Consider the following 26,746-nt stretch of genomic DNA (forward strand, 5'->3'; position numbering starts at 1 on the left):
TAATTTATTGTTAAGAGACCTTATGTCAGGTCCCATAGTTCTCTATCGGGACGCTGCCATTCTGGTGGGAGGTGGGAGGCTGGGGGTGGGGATTCTTTGCACAGGGTTTCTTTGCTTTCATTTGCTTTGTTTTGCTGCACCTTGTGGGAAATAGGGAGGTGGGGGGGAGGAATGTGCCTCAGATCATGTTAGGGTGGGGGAGAAGAATGTGCTTTGAGTGATACTGAAGCGCCTGGGAGTTGACAGTTATCACCTTCTCTGCCCAAAGTTCTCAAACATCTTCGCACCTTGGGATTGGCTTGATGTTGAACTGGACATTGGGAGGGGCTTTGCTTGTAGCAGTTTAACCAAACGCTTTGAGCGGGAAGCTTCAGATCCTGCCTACATTTCCTTTGCTATCACTGTCTTTCAATAAAAGTTCATTTTGAAATGATAATCGTTTCAAGAGTGCTGCTTTCTTGAGAAGACTGGAGAGGCAGGACCTTACACCTTAATACCCCGGTAAGTATAATTTCATTGTAGTTCCCTTTTTCAGTGGAGAACACATTAAATCTTCAACAGACATTTGTCTGGATCTTATATATAGGATCTATCTAAGCATATGGTCTTGTATGCAAACAATAGATGCAAATCCTGGCATACAAAGGGATTTCCATGATTAGTGTCAGTATGTATTCAAAAGGAAACATTCCACTTTCCTTATTCTTACCTGAAATATTTATTTTTAATGGTTCTAATTTAAATACAAGTAATTCTGGATCCAACATATTGCTTAGCACATCTCAAACAGTTTCAGTGAACCATATCCAATTCATATTTCGGACAGACAGCCAAGAATACAAGTGACAACAGATACTACTGTTTATAAAGTTCTATGTCTCCTTGATAACAGTGAGATTTACAGCATAGCATTATAGATTTCTATTCAGAAATACTTCACTTGCGTTTAAAGATTGCAGCAAATGATGAATGTTTTGTTTGTCTGTGTCCAACATTTAATGTCAATGAGTAAATACAGCTAAAGTAAAATATGTTTAGATCATATCTGAAAAGACGTTAATGCATGTTTATATCAGTGGGACCTAGAAGCAGTGGTGGGATTCAGCCAGTTCGCCTCTATTCGGGAGAACCGGTTGTTAACTTTCTAAGCAGTTTGGAGAACCGGTTGTTGGAAGAAATCTTATTTTGTTTTTTTCCACTTTACAGGGCTAATCCTGTAAGGAAGGCAGGAAGGAAACATTCTGGTGTTTTTTCTAACCTAATCTTTATTGCCCTGCTTGCAGAAACTGCCTCTCTGGTTAACCCTTATTACATTGTAACAGCTAAGGCAAAGTGCCCATTGACGTGAGTGATGTTGAGTAGGCCACACCCACATGGTCACATAACCACCGAGCCACGCCTACCCAACTGGCCAATAGGGCAGAGAACCGGTTGTTAAATTATTTGAATCCCACCACTGCCTAGAAGTACTTAACATTTCTTGTTTCCCAGCTGCTGGAAGATATTTTTTATATCTTATCACATAGCAAACAAAATTGATAATGATCAAACTGCTGGAAACATATCCTATGTACTTTCAATGTAACTACTTTCTCTCATCCGGTATCTGCACGTAGCAAAACTGCATAGCTTTTCATCAAAGCCTGCCACAGAATAAAACAAAAACCAACCTGAAATACACCTTACAACCACAAAAAGCCTATCAAAGCCCTCCAATGGAGCAGTTCTTGTTTTTGATTTTTAAACAACTTGAATAACTTGAACTGGAATAACTTCAATATTGCATTGGCCACAGAAGCAAAACAGATTAGGTGTAATGGAACACAGTACCGGCCGCACACTGGATGGAGAAATTGAATTTCAGGAAGCATACCAACTTACTCTGAAGAATTCTTTTGTTGAACCAGAGTCTAGAGTCCCATATGCAATTTCTGTTTGTTTTGCGAGGTCTTCTGCACTTTCTATGGGTGAAACCATCCGCTCAACAGTCAAGAAAGCAGCAAGGTTAGCGGTATACGATGAAATTATGATTAGCGTGAAGAACCACCAGACGCCTCCAACTATGCGACCTGAGAGGGACCTAAATAGGAATAAGATATGTGTATTTTCCTAGAAGGTGCATCAAAACAAATTATTACAGGAAATGTATTCATCAAACAACAATCATCGTGAGTGTCACATAATAAGGTCGTTGTTCTGTTTAATAAAATTTCTCTTTATTATCTGAGTCACACTTCAGCATGTAGCAACGACAGCGTGGGGAATGAAGAAAAATCTAATATACTCTGAATAAAAGTTTAATTTATCTCTTACAAGGAGGAGCTGCTTGCTACAGGAGCTAATGGAATGATTTCCAAGCTAAGTACTGAGAAATCACCTTGGGTATTTATCAATTAGAACATTAATAATAGCATAATAATACTATACTATACTATACTATACTATACTATACTATACTATACTATACTATACTATACTATACTATACTATACTATACTATACATATAGTATATTATTATTACTATATTATAGTATTACTATACTATACTGTAGTATTACTATAGGTAAAGGTAAAGGTTCCCCTCAGTCATATGTGGTAGTCGTTCTCGACTGTAGGGGGCGATGCTCATCTCCGTTTCAAAGCCAGTACTGTCCGAAGATGTCTCAGTGGTCTTGTGGCCGGCATGACTAAACGCCAAAGGCGCACGGAACCCTGTGTACCTTCCCACCAAAAGTGGTTCCCATTTTTCTACTTGTATTTTTTAGGTGCTTTCGAATTGCTATGTTGGCAGAAGCTGGGACAAGTAACGGGAGCTCACCCCATTACACGGCACTAGGGATTCAAACCACTGAACTGCCGACCTTTTGATCGTCAAACTCAGAGTCTTAGCCACTGAGCCATCGCATCCCTCTAAGTATTACTATATTATACTATACTATGCTATACTATACTATACTATACTATACTATACTATACTATACTATACTATACTATACTATACTAGTATTACTATAGTATACTATAGTATAGTATTACTATACTGTACTACTTTAGTAAATAGTTTCTCACTATTATTTCTCATATTAGTACTAAGTACTAAGATTTGCTTTCCCACAAAAAAATTGAATATATGGCAAAAATGAGATCTCAAATGTTTGGGTCTATGATTATGTTTAATGTTCTTCCTAAGACTCACTACTGGTAATATTTCAGGGAAGGGACCTGGAGCCTACCCACCCTATCTGATCTAGTGGGATGGACAGATAACCTCAGGGAGCGATGAATAGCTTATTCCTGTGCCATGTAGGGCTTTAACTGTAATAACCAAGACCTTGCACTCAGAGGTTTAACTCATGCAACAGGGGTGAAATGTGTACAAAGCTAGGGGGTGCTAACACTTCATGCACTGGTTCACTTCTAGGTGGTCTTCAAGGGCAGACCCATGTAGAGAGTTTTGCAGTAACCCAAAACACAGTCACTCATGCCTTGGAAGTGACCAAGGCATGAATGACTGTGAACAAGGTCTCATTAAATGCTGGGTACAGTTGATGGGAACTGTCAAGACATTTTAGCAGAATGGGGTTGTCTATCATTTATCTGTGTACAAGTATGAACAGACTGCTAATTTTTTTTTTAAAATTTTGATTTATATGCCACCCTTCTCCGGAGACTCAGGGCGCCTTACAAGGTGTTAAGCAATAGCCTTCATACTTTTGTATATTTTATACAAAGTCAGCTTATTGCCCCCACAAACCGGGTCCTCATTTTACCTACCTTAGAAAGGATGGAAGGCTGAGTCAACCTTGAGCCTGGTGAGAATTGAACTCGCAGTAATTGCAGGCAGCTGGAAGCTAAATACTACCTTTAACAGTAGCATTAGTCTGCTGCACCACTCAGGCTAATGAAACGATTCCTTATAGACTTGCCTCCTTATAAAAAATAGTCGACTAGCACAAAATCTTAAACTTTGCATCCAATCTCCTCTCCCCAACGAAGCACTATTCTGGATTGATTTTGTAATTTAAAACAATATTGTTTTTTGACAATATAGACCAGCTACTGGATGAAATTTGGTCAGACACTTCATATATTCCTGCCCTGCTAGTCTCAAGATAGGCAACATGGAAAACTTCAAGAGTATTTCAAATATATGAGGGAAATCAGGTAAGGGAGAACAGAATATGAATAAGATAGAGGAAGATGAACTCACAAGATTAGGAATTATTAAAATAGTATCTATAAGATATAAACCATCCTTTTACTTTGAACTTTTTCATATCTCTTTCTCTTGGTGAGAAGGATATTAAAGAATGGCTGAAAACTATAAAAATGTCTTTCAGGAGAAATAAATTAACCCATTGCCAAGATAACCAGGTTGATACGGATGATGAAAATGTCCATGATAGGGAATATTAGTCTGATTGTCACAGTAAAAAGTTCTGTACCATTTTTTCTGTTATATTCAGAGTAAGGGCTCTACTTCCCTTCAAAGTGGTGCCTTCAATGATTATGAGTTGTTCTGGGGCCCACTTATTGTCATACCATTGACCATTTGACTACAGTTGATCTCATTTTGTAAAAGTAATGGAACACGAAGTGCATAGGTGGTTAGTTTTTGGTGGGAGAATCCCCCTCCATTGATTTTCATATCATAGTAAAGGTAAAGCTTCCCCTCACACATATGTGCTAGTCGTTCCTGACTCTAGGGGGTGGTGCTGATCTCCGTTTCAAAGCCGAAGAGCCAGCGCTGTCTGAAGATGTCTCAGTGGTCATGTGGCCAGCATGACTAAACGCCAAAGGCGCAGGAACGCTGTTACCTTCCCACCAAAGATGGTCCCTATTTTTCTACTTGCATTTTTTATGTGCTTTCGAACTGCTAGGTTGGCAGAAGCTGGGACAAGTAACAGGAGCTCACCCTGTTACGCGGCACTAGGGATTCGAACTGCTGAACTGCCAACCTTTCGATCGACAAGCTCAGTGTCTTAGCCACTGAGCCACCGCTTCCCTTTCATAGTAGTGAACTCCAAAATTAATTTTTGTTTATATTTTACAGAGATACAGGCAGGGAAGATAAAACAAAGCAAAATATCTATTTGGCCGTGCTAGCAAGTTTCTAAATTAAGATTGATTAAAAAAAATAAACCTTGTTCATTGAAAATTACTTATGATTGCCATTGACTTAGTTACTCTGTGTGAGCAAGGATCTTGGCCAAAAATATCAAAATCATTTGCGTTGTAACCTATTTTGCCTTATGTAGCATAATCCTATACACTACGTAATACACTACAGAATGTGGTTATTTGAACAAAAGTTAGGAACTGCTGTATGAATAAGGAAAATAAGTTCTGTCTAACCAATGTTCCACTAATTTTAGAAGGATTTCAATTAAATTAACATTAACTTAAGGACTTAACTTAGTTTCTGATGGGACCTAAGTCTACTTCCGTCTTTAATTAAACCACACAAAAAGATTTTCAAGGGACTACAGTTTATACATATACACCCAGGGGTGTTGTGGGGAAAATAGGAGGATGGAGGTATATTAGGTATGTTCACCGCTTTGAGTTATTTGTAAAAGTAACGAAGTGGGGATACAAGTACATAAATAAAATATTTTAATTCAGCAATTTATGTCCTACCCAGTGCATCGCTCAAATGAGTACTTTAATTCAAAATACCAAAAGAGAAATTGCATAATGGAACTAAAACACAATTTGAGAATACTGTAAATGTATTTCCAAATTACCTTCAAATAATGTAGAAACTTCTACCTTTATCACTGACATTAAGGGGTCTATATCAGTGATTTTAGGGATACACGTTATCTCCAGAATACACAATTTACTACATGTTTGTGAGAAAACATTAAATATTATGAGATCTAGTGAAAAAGGGTTCTTTGTTGTGAGGCACCTAAACTGAGACAAAGCATCATATTACACACACACACACACACACACACACACACACACACACACACAATTTTTTTAAAAAAATCTAAAATATAAATGCAACCTTACAAAATGGAATATTCCTTTTTCTTTTCATTTTCTTACAATTATAACTTGGGCATTTTTTCCAAACATCTTTTGCAACAGTTCTAGCCCCCAAATTGAGAACTGTTATCCTTGCTCCAAGCTATGAATTTTACAAATAAAGAAAAAAAGAAGATCCAAGAATTAGTAATCTATGGAAAGGCAATAATAGCTTGATACATCGAACTGGAAAATAAGACAATTACAACTTCACAAACAAAAGAGATAAACTAAGGATAGTATCATAAAAAAAATGCCTGTGCTTATACATATGGGGTATATATTATGACTATGCTTAACCTTACTCTATCCTCAAGGATAAAATGCAAACTTAGAAGCAATTTTAGCATTATACCAACCTGGGTGAAATATCACATCCTTGCTGCATAAAGGCACCCAGGGAAAACCAAAGACTGTTGAAGATGCCAAATTCATTAGGAGGTTGATCACTGGGTCCTTCTCTACCATCCTCCGGCTCTTCTGTATGCCATTCATATGGACTAAACCTGCTCACCAAGAATAGGACAACACTGACTCCAATGTAGGCAAAGACTATGCACATCCAAATTTCATAGGCCAAGGGGTCCAGGAAGGAAAAAACTCCCGGTTTAGATTTCTGGGGCTTCTTGATCATAATGGATATGCCAAGGCTCATAAAGGGCTTAGAAAAATCGATGACCTCCTCACGCACCAAAGTGATGGTCAGAGGTGCAACTGCAATCTCTGCTTTCTGTAAAAAGAAAAGGAGAACCCAAACAAATAGAGATTAGGGAAACAATAAGACATTGTACTTTGCAACAAGTGGATGATACAGGTTTTCATCCATCAACAACAACTGGGGTGTCAAACTTGCGTCATCATGGCGTTGCCATATCGTGACTTTTTTTCCCTTCGCTAAACCAGGAGTGGGTGTTGCCAACGCATGACGCATCAGGCCCATGAGTTTGACACCCTTGATCTAAAATGAATGGCTAACATAGAGGCTAATGGCAAAAATATGGTGCTGGAGACATGTAATGGAATTAAGGAATGGAAGGAGAAAGTAGTAGTACATCAGGAAGAATTCTAGAGAGAGATAAACACTCATTTTCAGTTAATTAAGAGGTGTGTATAATTGTACTCTACTTAAAGATAGGGGCATAGCTAATGTAAATCCAGACAGCCTTGTATCGTGAAATATACATTATGTTATATTATATTAGGTAAAACCATCCTTCTTCAATGTAGAAAACCCTATACTACATAGGTAGATCAACAAGAAGACAGTGGAAAGCCAATCAGATACTTGATTTATATACAGTAGATCAGTAAAACCAATTTACAGTGGATCTCTGCTGGTAAAGGATTTCTTTTGCTCAGCCTAGATATCCAAACACATCTTTAAAGACAAGAATCAAGCAAGCTACCAGACTTTTCTGAAGACATATGCTCATTCAAAATCTATAGTTTTTCTATATAATGTATGAATTTATTAGGCTTCTTTTTTTTTTTTTTTAATTTGATTTATATGCCGCCCTTCTCCGAAGACTCAGGGCGGCTTACAATGTGCTCAGCAATAGCTTGTTGGACACAGCAGTTTAATATTGTGAGAAGAGTGTATGAAATATGGTAAATAGTTCCAAATTGAACCCTTTGTATTTCTAGATGAGGCATGCTACCTGAATCCCATGTTTGATCCTATGTTTGGTGCCCCTTTTGAGAAGTAGTCTTCTGTAGCCTTTTCTGCTTATGTTCCATTGGGCATTTGAAATGCCAAACAATAAACTCAGGAATTTATGCATGCATACAGATTAAAGAAGGACTCACCGCTCCATCCCAACTCAAAAAATCAATTCAGTTTTACCAGCATAGCTTTAAAAAAAAAAAATCTTGGAAAATTTGAAGTGATTTTGCCGAGTTCTCAAAAGTGCTGATAAAAACCAGTTCTCTCCTTAGCTTTCTAATCATAGGTAGGGAAACCTATTCATTTGATCAATTAACTTCAAATCTGGAAACTATTTTTGCCTGCAATGAAAATATCATTTCTGCCAAGTAAAAGTGGCTTTCAGTGACATTGTTTTCAGAGTTAGTTGGGCAGATGAGATGTTCAGTCCACTTCCAAGCTTAGCTTCAAGTGCCAGCATCCAAAGCCACATTTTTTTTAAAAAAAGGATTTTTAAAAACCTTTCTTTCACCTATCCCTAATGCAGAGCTTTGCTCTACCATTATGTCTATCTTGAACAAAAACAAAAACAAAAAAAAGTGACTCAGGTATGGACTTAGTATATTCCCTACCTCTGTGGATATTGTGCATATTATCACTGCTTATTCTAACATTAATAAAACATTCTTGGCTATGCTCAGTTTGTAGCTCAATGCAATAATAAGAATCCTCCCTGAAAGGCTTTCCTATAGTCTACATCAGGGGTGTCAAACTCGATTTCATTGAGGGATGCATCAGGGTTGTGTTTGAACTTGGGGGACCAGGGTAGGCATTGTTGGGGTGGGTGTGGCCAGGGTGGACGTGACCAGCTGAATGTCACTTGTTGAGGCTCCGTTTTTGGCTACAACGGCCTCCTGCAGCCCTCTGCCAGTGAAAACAGAGCCGGAGGGGGGCCTCGTAGAGGCACCGCGGGGCAGTCTTTCACTGTTTCTAAGGCAGCCCTGCGGGCCAGTTCTAAGCACCCCGCAGGCTAGATCCGGCCCGTGGGCCTTGAGTTTGACATCCCTGATCTACATTAAGCAACTACAAGTTAAACTTACATGTGAACATGAATCTTGGAATTATAATACGTAAGTAATAGTATACAGTACATCTATTATTACATATTTATATCTAAAAAGAAGTCTAATGTGAAACAGAGCAAATGGTAAATATAATCACGTAATCCACTATATTTCTGCTTTCTGACATATTACTCTAAGAAAGGTTGGTCCAATGCAGCAGTAATTATTTGAACTTTACATCAGAATCTGTCCCGGACTATGACAGAAATGGACAGTGACCACTTATTCATTATCTGATGAACAGAGAACATTCCTCTGCAGAAAGTTGAATATTTAACTGCATTTGACTGCTAAAGCATTTCAGAACATCTGCGGGATGTAAGCTAATGTCTTTCATTACTAGAAAGGGTTTTACTAAATCATCTCCAAAAATTGTACCATTGTGTAGCTAATATTTTGGTCATTAAAATGTAGAAAGAAAGAACAGATGTACCCTATCTCTGCGGGCTGTGCTTCATTTTAAAATTATCTGACAATGAAATGCAACTTGCATTGGAATTATTGAAATCTTAGAAGTACAATAGATAAAGATGATGAAAACTGCATTAAAATACAGCTAATCTTGCAAATTAAATTAGTTCTAGTAAGGAGTTTTTACCAGAGCAACATATTAAAAAGACAGCTACAAAGCTCTTGACATCCTCCCTTCTTCTCTAAATTTACTTATCAAATTCCCTTCAGCATAAATAGTTGCAAGAAGTTTTTTTTTTAATTCAAGAAGCTTCACTGTTTCAACTAAGCCTCATTGTCTTCAATAGAGCCTCCTCCTTAATCCACTTGAATTAGATTAAAAATCTCAATCTTGCCTAGGAGCAAACTATCTTTGATCCAGGGGACATACTTCTGAGATATGTTGGCTTGTGCTACATGCAGAACTAAACTGACAATTTATTTCAATGAAATTAAAATATAATACTCTTCTGATGCTTTAGAAAAGATGTTTTTTTTTTTTAGTTCATCGGTCAATTCAAAAGTGTAAAAATAACCAGTTGACCGGTTAATCTGAAATATTTCTATTCCTATCTTCACTTAGGATAGAAAATTTTGTCATCTGCTTGGGAAAGAGATAATAAATAAAATAAATAATAAAATTAACATCTAGAACAATCCAGAGCTTTCTACAAAAATGGCAGTCTTGTAATACTGCACAAACTGTTGATATCAAAAAGAAGACCTAAAAAAAAATGCCATATAAATATGTCTATTGATCAGATATATATGATTTAAGGTGAGTTTTTCCTTGCAGTTTCTCAAGAAGCATTCAGAATAATCTTAACTGATGAAGATGCCTTCCTGAAATGAAGAGGAAATGAAATCAAACTTTTCTTTCACTGTTCACTTTTTCTGCTTCTGTTTTGACCTCTGGGATGTCCTTCCCAGTTCTAATTTGGAAATACTGGGGATAGAAATAGTTTTTACATGAAAATCCTCTACCATTGAATACCAATGCAGAAGGGCTGGGGACAGGGTGGGCACAGCAGTGATAGTAAACTCATCAATCTCCTTCTGCTATATTAAGGGCCAATGCACATTTCTGATGAGTACTTTCATACTCCAATAATTCCCTTGTATAATCAAAATACATTTCCATCTTCTCTAAGTGACAAAAAAAGAGGGAACTGTCTGGGAATTTTTACATTTACTAGTTCAAATGTTCTGACAAATGACCCATCAAAGGGAAATTGTTTTAATGTCTTTTCCAGCAAAAAAATGCAATTTTCTCTCCAACTCGAGTGTTTCGTGAACATACATGAAGGGTTTACAAAAGAAGCAGTGGTGTTGCAATCTGCCTTCCTTTCATGTCCTTTTCTCTCATATTTGAAGAATTTATAAAAAATCGTGAAATTAATCGTTATTAATTTTTAATAAATGTTAAGTGTTGTGTACCATCATTTGCTGGGGTTAGATTTGCAAACCATTTTACCAGGCAACCAACATCTTGCAAGTATGCCAATGTGGTTGTTGCTTGTATCCTTACGATTTATATTGATATTGTTTCCTGATTGTTTATTTGTACCCTATGACTATCATTAAGTGTTGTACCTTATGATTCTTGACGAATGTATCTTTTCTTTTATGTACATTGAGAGCATATGCACCAAGACAAATACCTTGTGTGTCCAATCATACTTGGCCAATAAAAATTCTATTCTATGTGTGACAATATCACTGGAAGGGAGGATAAATATATTTTAACATTTTTTCAGACTCAATTTTGGGGTTTTAACTGCTACTTTTGTTCTTACTAACCCCATAGAAAGGCTAACAGGCCATAGAAAGTCACTTTGGTTGTCAAATTGCAGTAGCATGACCTCAGGGTTCATGATTGGTCATGAATGGGCTGCAACAGCCTGCATATTATAGTTATAGTTGCACTGTTGATAATTTTAAGCTAAAACCTGCATCAAAAGAATGCTTACCCCATATACAAGCTCTCCCACCATCCCGTTCCAGATTTTTGTCTGTGGATCCCTTGCTCCGTATTTTCCATCAGGGACAATAGCAATTTTATACTTGATGCCAATATGCTTTGCAATTTCTGATGCCAGGTCTACACAGTAACCTTCATACTTCTCATTCCCTTCAAACAATTCTCTGTTTTTTTTCCACATAACATATGGGGCTTCCTACAACGAAAGAATGAAAACTGTGAAAGAGGAACAGGTACCGTACCAAACAAACATGTTCACCATTCAGGTTCAAACAAAGACTCATTGTTCACCATCAGTTACAGAACATGTTGTTTTGTCAGGTTTTTCATCCTGAAAGATTATAACAAATATTATTGAACAGGTATTTATCACAAAACAGAACGAGAAATCCACAGCAGATCTGTGGATTCAATGAATTACTACTGTAATATTAAAAGCAATCGTAATTGTTGTGCATGCATGCATGAATCATACTGTACATATCCAATTAAAATCAAATTCTACTGCTTGAAAGTCTACACTGTTCATGCTCCAAATATGAGGAGACAATTAGTCTTCATTAATTATATTTTGTATATTATGTAACTATACAATTATTGTCAATATTGTATTTACTAATCCAAACAAATTAGCTAATAGTCTTAAGTAATTCTTCATGCTGCAAAAACTTGCATATAAAATATCTTTTGTGAGATATCAGCACACGTGCCAATGATCTTGCAATGTAATTAATATGCTTAAAATATTTTAAAAATATTTTTAAGGTTCGTTCCTTAGGACATGGATGAAAACTAAAACAAATAAACAATATCCCTGATTAAAGTGATGCTGGCTTAGTTCATCAACTATTCATTGGTTAATTAGAGCAAGTTAAACCTAGTTATAAATTAGATATGATCTAGAAATTGAAATACTACTTTGAGATCTGTGATGTGTCTCTGCCCTCTGTCAATCTATCGTAGTAACTTCAAAATTAATCAGATCAATCAACAGAGGATTTTTTTTCCCTCAGCATTTCTTAATTTGTTCTCTTTGAACTCTTTTCCAATGTTTAATTTCACCGCTAATTTTCATATAGTTGCAAGAAACTATACTCCCCATTTTACTGCAAATAGTAAGAGCAAACACAGAAATGATTGGTAGCACTCAAGCATTTTGTATTCTACTATTTTTTAGTTTATCTAAACACTTCATGCAGTAGCAGGCCCATGTTATTAACAAGATATTTAATATTTAGGGGTTTCTATGTGGTGTCAGTGCTCTCTTCCTCTCTCCTGACGATCAAGACACTTTTTGCCAATAGTTACTTTAAGTCACATTTCAGTTTTTTTCCTCATCTACTGTCATTTGAGTTAAATTGTGGCAAATTAGAAGGCAAACACATTTTCTGAGAATGGCGATTGCTTCCCTTTGCTCCATATTTTAAAGCTTTGACATTATGATCAAATAGTTCACATAATAAATTACATAAATAAATAAAATAAAATAATAATATACAGACAAAGGGACAATCAATTAGATATTTACTATACTGCAGGGGTGTCAAACTCGATTTAATTGAGGGCCGCATCAGGGTTGTTTTTGACCTCGGGGGACTGGAGTGGGCATGGCCAGGGTGGGAATGGCCAGCTCAACGTCATGTTGGAGGTGCCTGTGGTGGCTTGAGCTCTCTGCCAGTGAAAATGGGCTCCTGAGCTCCGTTTTAGCCTGCAATGGCCTCACAACCAAGGAACCTTTTCTTTTCTCCAAGGAAAAAGGGAGCTCCGCTCCACTCCCAATGCTTCTGGCAGAAGCATTGTGGGTCGGCCCTGGGTGGCCCCATGGGCCAGATCTAAGCACCCTGCAGGCAGGATCCAGCCCCTGAACCTTGAGTTTGACACCCCTGCTATATTGGTATCTAGGAGCTACTAGGAAAGCAGGGAAATATTATTTCTGTAATAAATAATGAAGGTAAGAGGACTGAGTTATGTAACTCAGTAATATTCATAATTTTGATGAAAACATTTTTTCTGGTATCTGGGTGTTCCTTGTAAGTAAAGGAGAACTACTAATGAGGAAATTAATATTGTCACCGAAAGACATTAGCTATCTCTTGGTAATTTTCTGAAGTAGGTCATAATTTCGTATAGTGAGAGAAGTTTGGCCCCAAGAATTAAGTATGTTTCCCTAGAACATTTTTTCAGAATTTTTCTGCAATTTGCAATTATTCCTTGATGGTCAAGACAACAGTGAATGTGTTTCTATTCAGATTCAGGATCCTTTGAAGACAGAGGAACAGAGGAGCAACGATCCTTTGGAAATGATCTTAACAGTTTGTTATTCAGTAATTATTTCAGTTTTTTTAAAAAAAATACAATTCATAAGACGTTTGGAATATTATCATCTTAAAAGGCAGGATATGTATAGCAATAAATGAATATGGGACTACTAGGCTATTACACAATGTACAGAAATTTACAATCTGGGAAACTGAGGTTCACACAAAAAAGGGAGTCCTTTGTGAATTATAAATTAAGTTTATAATTAAATTAAATTAAATTAAATTAAATTAAAGTGGTATGACATTTACTCAGCATTTACTACTGTAAAAAAAATGGTAATATCTTTCATCTACTGAAATGGCTCTGTTGATTCTGCAGCCTCGGCTTTGTATTATCTAAATTGCTTGCATATATTTATTTATACCCAAATTTATTTAGGAGGGTTGATATCTCTTATGTTGATGATCACATGTTAAAACACACATTATATGACCACATATTAAAACACACATGTATATGCACACATACAAAACGATTCTTAGGAAAATTTCCACTTAGAAGTGGCAGCACCATTACTTCATCTCTTGGCTAAATTACTGCATTTCTGCTGATACACTTCTAGAAAGCCATATAATAGTAGCTTACAACATGTAACAGGCTGCATACCTAAGGTGCTTAGAAACAGGTTTGCCAATGGTTTAATTCCCATAACATATGCACATATATTTACCTTGTTCTGTTATGTACTGAAAAAAAATGATTAATGAAAGGCATAGTAGTGTAAGCCAAGTAGTAGCAGTGTATAATGTGAGGTGATCCATTCAGAATTTGCTTAAAAATCTAACTTCTTTGTTGATAAATGTATAATACAATGTTTTGGAGTATCATTAGATATTTGATTTGACGCTATTCCTTTCGGATATTGAAAACAAAATGCAATATGCATTTGGGTTGAGATCAATCCATTGTTTAGTTGATGTAGTTTTTAATAATTATAAGGCTAGAAAATTTTGAAGCAGATTCTTAAAAATACAAAGGAAATTTGTATGGTATAAGATTGAGACAAAGAAATCAAATACTTATAGTACTGGTTAATATAAAAATGTATTTATCAGTGTAAGAAACCTTTCTAAATCAGACTAGTACATTGCTGAAATAGAAATGAATATATAAAAATGTTCAACTCTCAATCCTGACTTAACATAACTTTGCACTGTCTGGGCAACAAGAGTCTATTAAATTGTAGTAGAAAAATACTTTTATCAGTGATTGTAAGATAAAATTATTTGCTTATAAACACTTAATAATGCTCATTTCCCCCCAAATGCCCCTATTAGCCATTGGTGGCCTGTTGGGGGGGGGATTCCTTTCCATGATTTATAATGAAACAGGTGAAATTCAATTGGAAAGCAATTTATCTGTTAGAAACTAATTCTAGGGATGACCAAGATAATATTCTTGTTTAACTCTTGTTAAACTTAACTCTTGTTTGTTCTCAAAAACCAAGATTTATTTATTGCAAAAATTGAGCTGGAGTTGTCCTTTTTTGGGGGGGGAGGGGGGAGAAGGGGCAGGATGGGTGTTAAACATTTTTTCAGTTTAGTTAAGCATCAGATTAAACCTATTTAAGGCTTTTATTTCTTATTTCAGCAAAAAAAAAAACTGCTAAGAATCTTAACAACATTTTTTCACCGTTTGCTGCATTTTGATATCAAGGTTTCAACATCATAGGAAAATTTTCCTCATAAATACAATGGGAAATTGTATTGTGCCCTTAAGACTCTATTGTTTCAACAGGCTGGACTGGCTTAGAAAATGAATTTTAATCGGGTGTTTGTAGTTTTTAATATAAGGGCCAAATTTCTAATATATTTTTAAACTGTTTTTAAATTTTATAGGTATATGTGGTTTTAATATGGCTGTACACCGCCCTGAGTCCTTCGGGAGAAGGGCGGTATAAAAATTTGATAAATAAATAAATAAATAAATAAATAAATAAATAAATAAATAAATAAATAAATAAATAAATAAATAAATAAGAGGTTTTAATCTATAAAGGTTATTTTCGGAACTTCACAGGGTATCTTCCAGACAATAGTTAGTGGAGGCTGATACAGATTTAAAAGATGTTCTGGCAACTCACTCCAGAATGCCCTAACCTAATTGTTGAGTCCTACAGACGATCATTAAGTGTTCTACCTTATGATTCTTGACGAATGTATCTTGTCTTTTTATGTACACTGAGAGCATATGCACCAAAGACAAACTCCTTGTCTGTCCAATCACACTTGGCCAAGAAGTCTATTCTGTTCTGTTCTGTTCTGTTCTGTTCTGTTCTGCTTTGCTCTAATTCTGTTCTGTTCTGTTCTGTTCTGTTCTATTCTATTCTATTCTATTCTATTCTATTCTATTCTATTCTATTCTATTCTATTCTATTCTATTCTATTCTATTCTATTCTATTCTATTCTATTCTATTCTATTCTATTCTATTCTATTCTATTCTATTCTAAACACAAATTACAGGCAGTCCTTGACTTATAATTATTTCTTTGCTGACCATTCGAATGGTGCTGAAAAAAATGACTTACAACTGGTCTTTGCACTTGCAACCATTGCAGAATCCCATGGCCACTTGATAAAAATTCAGGCGCTTGGCAACAGGCATGTTTATCATGGTGGCAGCACCCCAGGGTCATGTGATTGCTTTTCAGCCAGCTTCCAACAAGCAAAGCCAATGAGAGAAGTTGGATTCGCTTAATGAACTATGTTATTCATTCCACAACTGCAGTGATTTGGTTAACAGCCATGGCAAAAAAGGTCATATCATCAGCCTCAACTCACTTAACAACTACCTTGTTTAAACAATGGATAGCTGGTCCCCATTGTAGCATAAATCAAGGATTACCTGTAATACAAACTCGCACATACTGATGAAAATTTAAACGTGTAGTTACCACCTGTTTGGGAAGATTATATTTAAATTACCCATACCTAATGGGTTTCTTCCAGAGCACACTTTAAAGCCTTCTCTTCTGCAATTATGGATGGCAGTCCCATGGTGCTTAGGCAATACACCTGTATCTTCCATTTTCTAAAGGGTAAAATTGTATGCAGAATTGTACTCTCAATTTATTTGCCTTTTTTAATTTCCTAAGGGGCCACAATCAATGTTACCTAGACATTTTCCTAAATGACAGGTCTCCTAAAATCAGCTTTTTAATTGCATTTAATTGTGCTTTTTCCATAAGACTACATCATATCCAGATCTATCAACAGATGTTCACTATGTATCAAACCTTTGAAATGTTATTACATTTTTGGATTGTACTTGATTTGTTTTAACTTAGGTTATACTGATCTTGGACTCTGTTAAAGAAAGTTGAGACAAGATTTGAAAGATACATAGAACATAACCACTCACACATTTTGGGTTTTTTTTATTATTTAAAACACTGCAAATGATCTAATTGTCTACTCTAAACTAAGAATTCTTATAGTACACCAATATTATATAAACAATTATGTTAATGCACTCCATGCTTATTTCAGTTAAATAAAGCAGACAGTAATCTTGTTTTCCATATGAGTTTAAGACAGAAATGTAAACATGTATACATACAACACAAGAACATATCATTTGGTAAAAGAATAACAGTGTTCAATTTCCTAATATGAGTATATAGATAAGTTGCTCTTATATCTTTATAAGCATAGACTCACAATAAGCATAGGAACATATCAAATGTGAGGGTAAAAGGCAAATTGCTGAGTTTCTTTAAAAAGCGTGGCATGCAGTAGAAACTTACAAATCAATATATATCTGATTTTCACAGAATGAAAAATTGGGTATTACTGATTCCACTTAAATGCAGAAAATGGTTCAAGTACCTGATTTATTTTTTCCCCTCAAGTGGCATTAAATAAGTTTTCCTTAATATGAAAGGCCAATAAACAGAGCACATTATGTAACTCTTTTTTGGGGGGCGGGGGAAGGAAAAACCAAATTCACTAGATTCTGCACTGCACTGTATGTTTGGTACACATAAATGAGTGAAAGAGATTGTTGTTGACTGACCATGGTCATTATTTGTTTTCTGAATTAAACATGGAATTCATAGCTAAATATTGAAAAGTTAAAAGGCAAAAGAAATGCATGGGATTAATTGAGTTTTGAACAGTGCCACATTTAATTGCAGACATAGTTACACTAACTTTCTTTGACTTAAATGCTAATTGACCCTATTAGTACATTATAGCAATAACTCATAAGGAGTCTGTTAGTACATTTTCAAACCAACAAGTTTTACTAAAAGCATAAACCCTTAGATTATGCCACCAATAGCACTCTTAGCTACACCACATCACCATGAAGGCTACAATCCATTGGCAACTCCCTAAGCACATCTTGCCACTAGATTGTATTACTTTGTACTCATTAATAACTACTTCATCTTTGGCAATACCTTGTTTCTCCAAAAAGACGACCCACCTTGAAAAGAAGCCCTATCACGTTTTTGAGTGCATGTGATCAAATTAAGCCCCTCCCACAAAATTAGCCCTAATTAAGACCCCGCCCAACCCGGGGTGCAGGGGGTGGGGCGAGGCACACAGGTAAAAAATAAGATAGGATGGGGATGGGGGGGTGGAGCTGCCCTATTTACCAGGCCTTGCACACCCCAACACCTGCCTTGCTGCCTTCTGCAGCCGCTTCTTCTGCGGTGGCTTGCCACCACTTGAACGCATCACCCCGGCCTCCGTTTTGTCTTTAGATGCCTGCCGGAAGGCATCTGCAGCCGATAACAGAGCTCCAGATCGATCCAGAGCTCTATTATCAGCTGCAGAGAGCTTTCTGGTGCCGAGGCTGGGGTGATGCGTGCAAGTGGCAGCAAGCGGCCACAGAAGAAGTGGGCCAGCAGCAGGCACCTGCTGGGTGGGGCGGTCGGTGCCACTGCTGCGAGGTGAGTCAATAATTAGAACCCTCCAAAAAGAAGGCCTAGCCATTTGGGGGGGGGGGGGGGCGTCAAAAGAATATAAGATCCAGCCTTCTTTTTGGAGAAACATGGTAATATATATCTACAAATCACTGAAACAACCATAGGCACATACATAGTATACCAATACCTTCACAGCTGACCTGGAACATCGTTTATCAACTCTTACTTGATAACACTTAATAAAACTTTACAAAATTTTACTTTACTTGAGATTTCCTCATCCTTGCCTAAACACTCACAAGATTTTAATATAATTTGTTAGCCTGGAAATGTATAACTAGACTTCTTCTAATTTTTCACGGTTTAACTTCTATTGATTCATCATCAAGAGCCAAGGTGGCACAGTGGTTAGAGTGCAGTACTGCAGGCTACTTCAGCTGACTGATAGCTGCAGTTCGGCAGTTCAAATCTCACCGGCTCAAGATTGACTCATCCTTCCATCCTTCCGAGGTGGGTAAAATGAGGACCCAGATTGTTGGGGGCAATAGGCTGACTCTGTAAACCGCTTAGAGAGGGCTGTAAAAGCACTATGAAGCGCTATATAAGTCTAAGTGCTATTGCTATCATTTTAGCCATTGTCTCTCCACTGCAGGATGAAGCGCTCTTCTGCATGTTTCCAACCAATACGGTCCTGAGGTTTTTTGTTTTTGTTTTTGTTTTTTGCCAATTGGGCCCACAAGAATACTATTGATTAAACTTCTTATATCAGTTGTTTAGATCCTGAGATTGGTATGGAGCTGGGAGCAAATTCTATTGCAGTCTAGTTGAGAATGAATGGGTTCTGGATTAAAAATAAATTCAAGGCAAGGATAGCCTGGAGATATCCCTAGAACATGTTAGTTTTTTAGATCTTCAATGTCTTCATAGTAGTATAACATTAAGAAGTATAATATTGAGAAGATACAGAAAGACTTTCTATCTTATCCAGATTTAATAATATGTTAGATGATTCTATATTAATAGGCTTTTTTCTTCTGTTTCAATTTATTTTAATAACAATTATATGTTAAGCTCTTTTTTGATTGTATTATTACTATTGCGTTATTTTGAGTGGTGCGGTGGCCTAGAGGTGGAGCTCTCGCCTCACAATCAGGAGACTGTGAGTTCAATCCTAGGTAGAGGCAGATATTTCTCTCTCTGGGCATGTTGAGAATATATCAACTGAATATAACTCCACATTGGCGACAGGAAGGGCATCCGGCCAATAAACACTCAGCTTCATTCAGTTGCTGAGACTCCACCCGGTAAGGGATTATGGGGTCGCTAAAAGAAGAAGAGATTACTATTATGTAATTTTCTTTATTATATTTTGATTGTGTATGTATGTGTGTATGGAGTTTGGAGACTATTGTATAGTCTCTATTATATGATTTTATTAAAATATTTAGATGTATATATATTTATATCCAATATTCATAACTATTACGCTGCAGCTTTCCTAAAGCCCAGTTAGATTAACTCACAGTGTAGATGGCAACACTATGCTACTTTGTCTAGTAACCTGATTGGCATCAAAAGTATGATGGAAAAACTCATTAATACTTCTTCAACCAATAAAAACTGTAGGGGACTGGAAAGGTTGGCTTTTATGATGTTTTCTAGTGCATAGTTTTCATATGTTCTTCTGAAGTTGTGCTCGGAGTAGCACACTAGTATGCTTATATATCTTACAAATTATATGAGGCACTATGGAGCAAAACATGTACAGGAACTTCTCACAAACTGCAGCAATTAACCTTTTTTTCAGATCAGAAGGATTATTAAAGCCCTCACTTACAATGGCTAATCTAAAACTCTAGTCCAGGGGTGTCAAACTCAATTTCATTGAGGGCCGCATCAGGGTTGTGTTTGACCTCAGGGTGGGTGGGTGTGGCCAAGGGGTCAGAGCCAGCTTGACGTCTCTCGTGTCGGGGGCGTCCGTGGTGGCCCGAGTGCTCTGCCAGCAAAAACAGGCTCCTGAGTTCCATTTTTGGCTGTGACGGCCTCCTGCACCCCTCTGTCAGCGAAAACAGAGCTGGGGAGGGGCGCACGGTCCTAGCAAGCCCTTTTTCTGGCTGTGATGGCCTCCTGCAACCCTCTGCCAGCAAAAACGGAGCTTGGGGGGGTGCTTGTGGCCCTCCCGAGCTCCATTTTCACTGACAGAAGCATTGTGGGCCAGTCCTTCTCTGTTTCCAGGACGGCCCCGTGGGTCAGATCTAAGCACCCTGTGGGCTGGATCTGGCCCCCGGGCCTTGAGTTTGACACCCCTGCTCTAGTCTGAGGGCTGTTCTTGGAAAATATGCTTGATTTCCATACTGCCTCTATTGCAAGAGTTATCACTGCAAGTATCAAGTCTTTCTGGGAATTGCCTCCACAAATAATTGCTTAAATGAAAGGCTACCATTTCATAGTTGTCAATTAGATGGAGATGGATTGCATTAAGGAAAAAGCAAAGATCAAACAAGAGACAAAACTGCTTTGTGGCTCTAGGCAACACTTGGTTAATTGAAGCAAGTGTTTGAGCCTTTTCCCACGAGAAACAAAATGAATCTAATATTAGTTGTGGCCAAGAAAACTTAACGTCAATTTTATTGCTGGGGAACTTTTATCTAACTTATTTTTAGAGGCCAATTCATACGGCCATTTTTGTTGCTGAATTTCTTCCATATCATTGATTAAAACACATTAATCACATGATTAAATATATTAGGATGTCTACTAAGAAAATGACACAAGCTGTATTGAATCCTTGTCTGGACTAGAATTAATTTGGATTAGAAGCACTGGCAGTGTTCCTTAGTCCTGTTTTAAAATATCTCATTTTTGAGATGATATATTTTGTCACCCCAGATTTTATGGTACTTGATTGTCAAACTTGGCACTGCAGGACCTCAGGGCGCCAGGCCAAACATATAGGGGTGCCATGGAGTATTTTAATTTATTGTGATGTCCATTTTTTTTTTAATATGCTATACTTGCAAAGTTGGGTTTTCAGCTGTCTTTTGATCTAGGGGCTCAGAAAATTACGGAGACATCCAGGTGCTATGAAACAAGAAAGTCTGGGAACATCTGATCTAGCGTGATGCATGCCAAGACCCATGCTCAGACTCTGCTCAGCTAAAGCACTGACATTGAGCATGGGCTATCGTATGTTATCTTTAGATACAGTGGTTTAAAATCTGTAGTAGGCCTTATATTAATGGAACATGGGGAATTACCGCATTTTTCAGAGTATAAGACGCACCGGAGTATAAGGCGCACCTTAGTTTTTGGTGAGGAAAATAAGAAAAAAGCTGATTGGCAGGTGGATCGGCCTCCCGGAATACCCCCAATCAGCTGTTCTCAAAGGTGAATTTTAGCAACAGGTTCCTTGGTTGTGAACTCTGTGCCTTGTTTTTTTTTTTTCTACCTTTGAAACTTCTGAAACTCTGTTTCAGAAAAAAACTTTTTTTTCTTGCCTCTGAAAGCCTCCGAAACAGAGCTTCAGAAAAAAAACCTCTGAAGCTTTGTTTGGGGCCTTCTTTTCTGGAGCTTCGTTTCTGATGCTTTTTTCAGCCTCTGAAACCTTCGTTTGAGAAGCTGGGCAGGGCTACATTCGGAATATAAGATGCACCCAGATTTTGGGGAAAAAGGTGCATCTTATACTCCGAAAAATATGGTATATAGCTCAGTGCTTGATTCTTTTTATGAACTGCATAAGTATCCCTTGGAGATCTGCAAATCAATTTTCTGCTTCAGATTATTTTGGAGTACAATACCTTGAATGCATCTCCCCCTCAATTTAATAAACAGCTAGAAAAAAATTAACGATGTAAACAAATGCCACATCTTAAATTGAGCTTTTTTCTGAATACAATTCTTCACCATGGTGATCTGTCTGGTTCTATTCTCTATTTTCAGGAGTCTCTACATGTTAGCCCCTTGAAGTAGTCCAGAGAAGAAGCACATGAATATTAGCTCTATCTTTATTGTAAGGTTACATTAAAAAGTATGAAAATATTTGTCCCCTCCTTTTCTTTTATTCTCTGGAAAACTAGGGAGGGTCCCTTCTGAGATGCTTCTTAGTTCCCTTTCCTTCTGTGAGCTGACGTATCTTTTGCATGATGCTTGTATAGTCTATAGTTCTTCCTCCTGTCTTCCAAAGTCATTTCTGAATACTATAACTCTAAAAAGTATAGTATGCGTTTTTTGCATTAACTTCTACTTTACTGAATTATATAGGGCAGAATATACACAGATTGAGTTCTATCCTATGGGGCAGAAGGTTTGTTTTAAAGACAGGGTTCTCCTGGGAGGGGGCTACTCTCAAATCTTTCATGTGTTCATGACTTTCAGACTGGACTACTCAAAGCACTGTACATGGGGCTGCCCATGGGTGAGTTCTACTTACCTTTACTACCGGTTCGCAAAGGGCTGCACGCGTTCGGACCAGTTCTATAGAACCGATCCGAACCAGGGGCAACCCACCACTGGGGCTGCCCTTGTAGAGTATTTGGAAGCTCCAGCTGGTGCAGAATACAGTGGCCCAGGCAGTTAATGCCACTGGTTATTTGGTGCATGTGACACCACTTACCAACTTTACCTTCATTGGCTTCCAGTGTGATTCATGACACAATTTAAAGTTCTGGTTGTCACCCTTAAAGCCCTTCATGGCTTTGGACTAGGTTACTTATAGGACTATCTCTTCCTAGTTCTTTCTGCCTGTTTGATCTGGCAGGAGGGGCATTTTATGGATACAATCAGGGGTGGGCTGCTGGAGGTTCGCAGGGGTTCAGGAGAACCTCTAGCTAAGATTCTGTGCAGTTTGGAGAACCCCCAAATCCCACTCCTGGCTGGCCCTGCCCACCCCACCCCTCCCAGGAGTCCCCACGTGGTCTGTTTTGGATGCAGGTAAAGTGCAGGGCGTGTGCGGAGGCTCGGGGAGGGCGAAAAACAGGCCTACTGGAAGTTTGGGAAGGCCAGAAATGAGCCTGTTTCTGGCCTCCAGAGGGCCTCCGGAGCCTGGGGAGTCCGTTTTAGCACTCCCGGAGGCTCAAGGAAAGCCTCCAGAGCTCAGGGAGGACAAAAACATGGTGCAGGAGGCCGACTACCACACCCACCATGGCCAGCAACCAGGCAGAGAACCCCTTGCTAAAATTTTTGAAGCCCCTGCTTGGCACCTACACTGGATCTTCCCTCCAGAACTTAGGTTAGCCTTAGCCGTATTGATCTTCCTCAATGACTTGAAAATGTGGCTTTGTGCTCAAGTCTGAAGCCCCAGGTATGATTTGAAGCATGTCCTGGTTGTGTTAATGATCTTTTTATGATTCCTGGCTGCTGGGTGTTTTTCTTTTCTTTTCTTACATTCTATGCCTTTTTATCTGTTATTGTAAACTGCACAGAGTTTCATGAGATGGGTGGCCATATAAATTGATTAAATCAATAAATAAACTGATAGAGCTTGAATCTTTCTACCCCGGCTGACTCTTTCCAATCTATATGATAAAAGCAGAGAGTTCACTGCATATTTCACGATGAAGAATAATTTTGCACCGTGGCTCTCCCTTCATAGGTAGTCCACTGAATTTAAATTGCATCATAATATACCAATTTCAACATGAATTTAAAATAAAACGAGTAGAATCACTTGGATATTATCGCTTGGGGATATTATTATTTCCTTTGGATACTGGAAACACCTGGGTATAGGAGATGTGTGTAAGCCTTATCTATTTTACATGTTTATACTGTGCTACTTTTGATCCAGAGATTTGATTTTTTTTTCAACAGACATTCTGAATAGTTTCTCTATTGAAAGGGGAAAAAACAGTAAAATGGCATAGCTAGGGAACTACTGCAGTAGATTCTTAATAGTGTAAATATAGCAGAAAATATTTTTACATCACCACTTATTTTTATTGATAGCCTTCTATTCCTTTTTTTTTTTATTATAACACTGGTTACTTTTTTTTTTTCAATGGCTAGGGGATGTTTGAACATCAGTGTCTGCAGCATAAAGATTTAAAGATGAGTAGACAGATCTGTTGCCTTGGGCAAATGTTTTCTAATCAATGTTCCAGTTTATCATTACATCCTAAGGTTCACTCTCAGTATCCACTGTGTACAGTGCTAAATTTGATCATTTAAAAAATGAATTCACTCTCTGTAATACTAGGATGTTTTTTAATGATAGAGTTTCATCATATTATCAAAAAAGAACTTTCAGTCTTTCTCTGTGGAAGATATCCTTGATGTATAAGGCATAGTAGACCAATTAGTTCTGGAAAGAGGGGCTTTTCTGCCATGGAACCTACCCTCTGGAATATTGTGCCCCCCTGAGGTGAAATCTGTACCCACCCTTTTGCCTTTCTGAAAAGATTCTGAAGACTCTGCCAATTGGCCTGCGGCCCTGATAGGGGCATTTCATTTGGGAGGGGATAATGGGCTAAGATAAGACCTGACTTCTTCCCTATGTGCATCTGACCCCTTTTCTTGCCATCTTTGTTTATTTTAAAATCAATTTTAGTGTTATTATTTAAATGTTTTTTTGCCATTGCTTTTATTGATTGTAAGTTGTCTTGATTGCCTTTAAGCAAGATAGGCAGCATGTAAGTTTAATAAAGAAATAAATTAGGGACATAATATAGCCTCCTGTATCATAGGGATATAGCTTCCTTTTTGGCTGCAGTAAAAGGTAAAGGTAAAAGTTCCCCTTGCACATATGTGCTAGTCGTTCCCGACTCTAGGGGATGGTGCTCATCTCCATTTCAAAGCCGAAGAGCCAGCGCTGTCCGAAGATATCTCCATGGTCATGTGGCCGGCATGACTAAATGCCAAAGGCGCACGGAACGCTGTTACCTTCCCACCAAAGGTGGTCCCTATTTTTCTACTTGCATTTTTTACGTGCTTTCGAACTGCTAGATTGGCAGAAGCTGGGACAAGGAACAGGCGCTCACCCTGTTACGTGACACTAGGGATTCAAACCGCTTGGTTGCAGTAGAGTTGTCTAAAATGCTAAATTTTGTGTCTCCTGGTAGTATGCTTACTGGCACTGGCTTGCCAGAATGGCACTGAAAATATTAAAATACATTATATAGTAATGGAGTCTGTAACATAGGCTGCGTAAATATCATTGAAGTGATCAGGAAGAGTTGGTGAAAGATATTTCCTTTCTGATAATGTGCATCTACAAAACAACTGGGCTTAAGTAATGCCTTGGATTTTTAAATTTTCCATAATCCTGCTTCAAAGATCCTTAAAAGAGCATTATTTACAAATATGGAGGTTCTCCTGGACTCTCAGGGTTCTTGCCTGAAGAGCATGTGGAGGCCATAGTCAGGAGGGCTTTTGAACAGTTTCAGCTGGCACCCAGCTGAGGCCTTACCTGGAACAGGTGTCACTGAAGATGCTCACTCATGGCCTCATTTCTGGATTGCATTATTGTCATTTGCTTTGCATGGCATTGCGCTTGAAATCAGAAATTTCAGCTGATCTAGAATGCCTACTCATAGAGTTGCCATGTCATATACAAATAGCACTGGTTTCTAGAGTTCAAATCAATAGTACTGGGTTTCTGAATGTAATTTAAAGTGCTGTTTAATTTAACTTAATTTAAGTTTAAATCTAGATAGTTTGAATATCTCTGGATATCTCAAGAACGGATGTTTCTCAATAATTTTTATATGTCCTACCCAGGGTTGGGCTTCAAAAATTTTAGCAAGGGGTTCTCTGCCCGGTTGCTGAGTGGGTGTGGCCATAGTGGGCATGGCTTAGTTGGCCTCTTGCACCACAGGTGTTTTTGCCTTCCCCGGGCTTTGAGGCTTTCCTCAAGCCTCTGGGAAGGCAAAAACGGCTTCCCCGGGCTCCGGAGACTCTCTGGAGGCTGGAAACGGGCCTATTTCTGGCCTTCCCAAACTTCCAGTAGGCCCGTTTTTTCGCCCTCCCCCGAGCCTCCATCCGCACCCTGCACTTACCTGCATCCAAAACAGGCCGTGTGGGTGACTCCTGGGAGGGGAGGGGTGGGCAGGGCGAGCCAGAAGTGGGATTTGGGGTTCTCCAAATTGCAAAGAATTTTAGCTAGCGGTTCTCTCAAACCCCTGCAAACCCCCAGCAGCCCTCTCCTGGTCCTACCTAGATCTTTAGGGAGGTCTTCTGAGGGTTCTCACCTATCAGTAGATCTAACATCATGCAGTATTTGTAGCTGCTCTTCCTTTCTGGACGAGCTTGATCTCTGAAGCATGTATGGCCCCCACCTTCATGGCTTTTCAGAAGCAGGTAAATATGTGACTGTTTAGAGG

The 26,746-nt window shown here is 38.1% G+C and overlaps 1 protein-coding gene across 2 annotated transcripts in view; it reads right to left on the minus strand.

Moving 5' to 3' along the window:
* Positions 1–26,746, minus strand: part of GRIA4 (glutamate ionotropic receptor AMPA type subunit 4) — a 280,944-nt gene that overhangs the window by 39,709 nt on the left and 214,489 nt on the right. For both annotated transcript variants that reach the window (XM_070943962.1, XM_070943963.1), the window contains exons 10-12: positions 11,224–11,430; positions 6,397–6,767; positions 1,882–2,080 (exon numbers count right to left, since the gene is read on the minus strand). In XM_070943962.1, the coding sequence (XP_070800063.1) occupies positions 1,882–2,080; positions 6,397–6,767; positions 11,224–11,430 (777 nt within the window). The remainder of the gene's footprint in view (positions 1–1,881; positions 2,081–6,396; positions 6,768–11,223; positions 11,431–26,746) is intronic.

Source organism: Pituophis catenifer, unplaced genomic scaffold (genome assembly GCF_029215685.1).
Source record: "Pituophis catenifer annectens isolate HBS135680 unplaced genomic scaffold, rPitCat1.0.hap2 SCAF_4, whole genome shotgun sequence".
In the NCBI taxonomy this organism is placed as follows: domain Eukaryota; kingdom Metazoa; phylum Chordata; class Lepidosauria; order Squamata; family Colubridae; genus Pituophis; species Pituophis catenifer.